The sequence below is a fragment of the Lactuca saligna genome, chromosome 5, assembly GCF_052625555.1.
Source record: "Lactuca saligna cultivar CGN05327 chromosome 5, ASM5262555v1, whole genome shotgun sequence".
In the NCBI taxonomy this organism is placed as follows: Eukaryota; Viridiplantae; Streptophyta; class Magnoliopsida; order Asterales; family Asteraceae; genus Lactuca; species Lactuca saligna.
Window position 1 is genome coordinate 7720328 of NC_136421.1, and position 3411 is coordinate 7723738.

Consider the following 3411-nt stretch of genomic DNA (forward strand, 5'->3'; position numbering starts at 1 on the left):
ATTGGAAGGGTACTTGAGCAATATATGGACCAATTATGGAGTTTACAGCAATAAACTAGGAGTTTACCGCCGTAAACTCTCAAGTACCCATTCTTATTGTGTTTTGGTGATCCTAGGTTAAGTCCAAGTGTTTCTAGGCCAAAGTACAAGCCATGGAATGAAGTTACGGTACCATTTGACCACCATAAAGGAGTTTACGGTCCAGGAACCATTCCATGGGGGGTTTATGGTTGTAATCTCCCTAGGGGATGGTTTCTTGCATGTTTAAGGTCCCTAACACAATGGTGGATGATTCTAGACATTATTCCAAGGCTTAAGAGGTGTTTAAGGGTCATTTTAATAGATTAAAAGGTGTTTATGGCCTATGAAAGGGTGTTTACAGTCCAAGAATGTTCTTGGGCCGTAAAATCATCTTTACCCCTCAAATGTTAAGATTTTGGTGTTCTATGTCCAGAAGTGGTTTGGGTGGGTTTTGAGGCTCAAAAACCCCATTTATGTTTGTTAGCAGCCTAGGGGTGTTCATGGGCTATAAACACACGTTTTTGGTCCTATTTCATGAATTAAACACGAATTTGAAAGCTAAATGTGTTATATTATGAGCTAGGAAGGATTACATACCAATTTGGGGATTGAAAGAGGTGATTTTGGAACCAAGATTGAGTTTTTAGAGAGAGAGTGTGTAAAAGCTTCAAATGAAGCCCACTCTACTTTAAATAGGGTTTGAGTTTGGGGCTCGGTGGAATTCTACCCGATATTGACGTTAAACGGGGCTTTTGGTCGTACCCGATTAAGTTGTCGTAACCCGACATGGTTGAAACTATAAATTTTCCAAATAAACATTTGGGATGTTTTCACATGTTTCTAATGGGCTTGGACACTCAAATAAAAGTCTTAAATTAAATGACCTAATCCAAAATGTTAACGGAAAAATTGAAAGTAAGATGAGTTTTGCTGACGAGAACGGGTCATCGTGACAGAAAAATTTTCGGGTTGTCACAAAAATCCCTTATAAGTGACCGAGGCACTCATTGCTAATGATCAGCTAGAGAAGGTGTTAAGGAAATATGGGTTAACTCATAAATTCTCTACATCTTACCATCTACACATGAGTGGGCAAACCGAAGTGACCAATAGAGCCTTAAAGAGAATCTTGGAAAAATTGGTGGGGAGCAACCGAAAAGAGTGGTCGGACAAGCTAGATGATGCACTTTGGGCCTTCCGAACAGCTTTCAAAACACCTATTGGTAATACACCATATAGGCTAGTTTGTGGAAAGCAATGTCATTTACCGATGTAGATCGAGCTAAAGCTGTTTGGGCTTTAAAAATGTGCAACTTCAACATCGTGGACCTCAAGAACAATCGATTGATGCAAATAAATGCCCTTCAGGAACATAGACATGATGCTTACACTAGTTCTTTAATCTATAAGGAGAAAACCAAAAGTTGGCATGACAAGAGGATCAAGAGTAATAAAGAGTTTCATGAAGGCCAAAAGGTGTTGCTTTTTAATTCAAGACTAAAACTTTTTCTGGGAAAAATCAAGTCAAGATGGGATGGTCCTTTTCTAGTAAAGAAGGTGTTTCCACATGGTTCTATAGAGTTAATATCAAAATATGGTATCCCTTTCAAGGTAAATGGACATACAGTGAAAAGATATGAAGAAGGAGTCCTAAGGAATGAAGACATGGAAAAAGGGCTGCTGCTAGAGGGAATGGTAGAAACGTAGCATGGGAGGAGTCCAGCTAATGACTCTTTCAAAAGAAGCACTTCCGGGAGGCAACCCGCGTTTAGAGTTTGCATTTCTTTTCCCTTTATTTTCTTTTTAATTTCTTAGGTGTTGTTTTATTTTCATTCTTCCTCTGAAAATATGTTTTAAATGATTGCTTGAGGGCAAGCAATGCCTAGAGTGTGGGGTAGTGTGTTAAAGATCAAAAAAATTAAGTTTTTTTCAATCTGCAAAACTTACTCGCCGAGTTTATACGCATACTCGGCGAGTACGTCTTAAAAAACCCAGAAACTCGCGAATACGTGGACCTACTCGGAGAGTATGACTTTTCTACTCAGCGAGTAGAAAATTTACACATGTAGTTTATAATCTGTAAATAAGGGTTTTCACTCATTCTAATCATTACCCTCATACTCGACGTGCATATCTACTCTCAAGCCACTTCTTCCATTTTTTGTTGAATCTTCATCTTTGAAGCAAACAGGTATGATCTTTAATCCCAATACTTGTTAAAGGTTAAAGCTTTATCAATTCTTATCCCTTATTTCACCCAAAACTTGGATTTGGGGTTTCTTCAATTTTTAAGGTTTTGAATTTAGTATGAATTAGGAGGTTTGAGGCAAAATTTCTTTTGGATTTGTGTTTTATGGACTTAGTACAGCAAACCCTAATGAAAAATTAGATGTTTTAATGGACCTAAATTGGTTCGATGATAATCTGGTCCCGAAGTTCTTCCTACTCGTTCAGTAGTTTTTGAACTTGGCGAGTAGGTGTTTTGACAGATCTATATTAATGAAATTTATTTGTTGGGTGTTGTTTGGTTGTGCTTTCTTAATGTTATTTTGCAGGAACCATGTCTAGGAGAGGCTAAATTTCACGTGGGGGAAGCCATGGAGACATCCTGTGGCTTTCTTTTCGCTAAATCACCTCTAAATCTTCACAAGCACGCGCTAAAAACAGGCTAGAAGTGTTAAAGAAGAAGGAGATCCACCTCCCTAATGCCATAAACTGGGACTGGTTAGGAAAAGTCGGGTTGGAGGAGGAATTAACGTCACACTTGATAAAGGCTTGTGATGTGGGAGATTCCACCATCATTTGTGATGACTGGCTACAATTGTTCAAAATCCAAGAACCGGTTTACGCGGAATTATGTTGGGAATTCTTTGCTACCATTTCATTCCGGGGTGGTAGTAAGTATTATAATCCCAATATTATTTCATTTTCACTCGGTGGGGAGCTGCGACAATGCAGCATAACTGAGCTTTCGTGGAGGATTGGCATTTATGACCAAAGTTCCATGCTAAATGAAGACCTTAAAAGATTTTTGGAGCAGTTCCACAAAGATCTCCCCGAAGAGGTTGTTGGTAAGATGTAGAGAATTCCTGACACTTGATATCTTCTATCTTTGGAGCATTATTACTCCCGATATTTTTTGCAACCGAGTGTACATTCCATCTTCCACGTAGGAGGGCCACATCCGTTCACCAGTTCACCATCTTCTTCACCATCTTATTGCTAGCACAATCACCATGCGGAAATACGATGATAAATTCCCGACACTTGATATCTTCTATCTTTGGAGCATTATTACTCCCGATATTTTTTGCAACCTTCCTTACTGCCTGGCTAAATATCTCGCGGACGGGGCAATCAAAGACAAAGTGACCTCCAAAATCAATGGAG

At 39.0% G+C, this 3411-nt stretch overlaps 1 protein-coding gene across 1 annotated transcript; it reads left to right on the plus strand.

Annotated features, from left to right (window-relative positions):
* The first annotated feature begins 1278 nt into the window (after positions 1 to 1278).
* Positions 1279 to 1728, plus strand: LOC145045026 (uncharacterized). The gene has a single exon (XM_078993375.1). The coding sequence runs from the start codon at positions 1279 to 1281 to the stop codon at positions 1726 to 1728; it is 450 nt and encodes a 149-aa protein (XP_078849501.1).
* The last annotated feature ends 1683 nt before the right edge of the window (positions 1729 to 3411 follow it).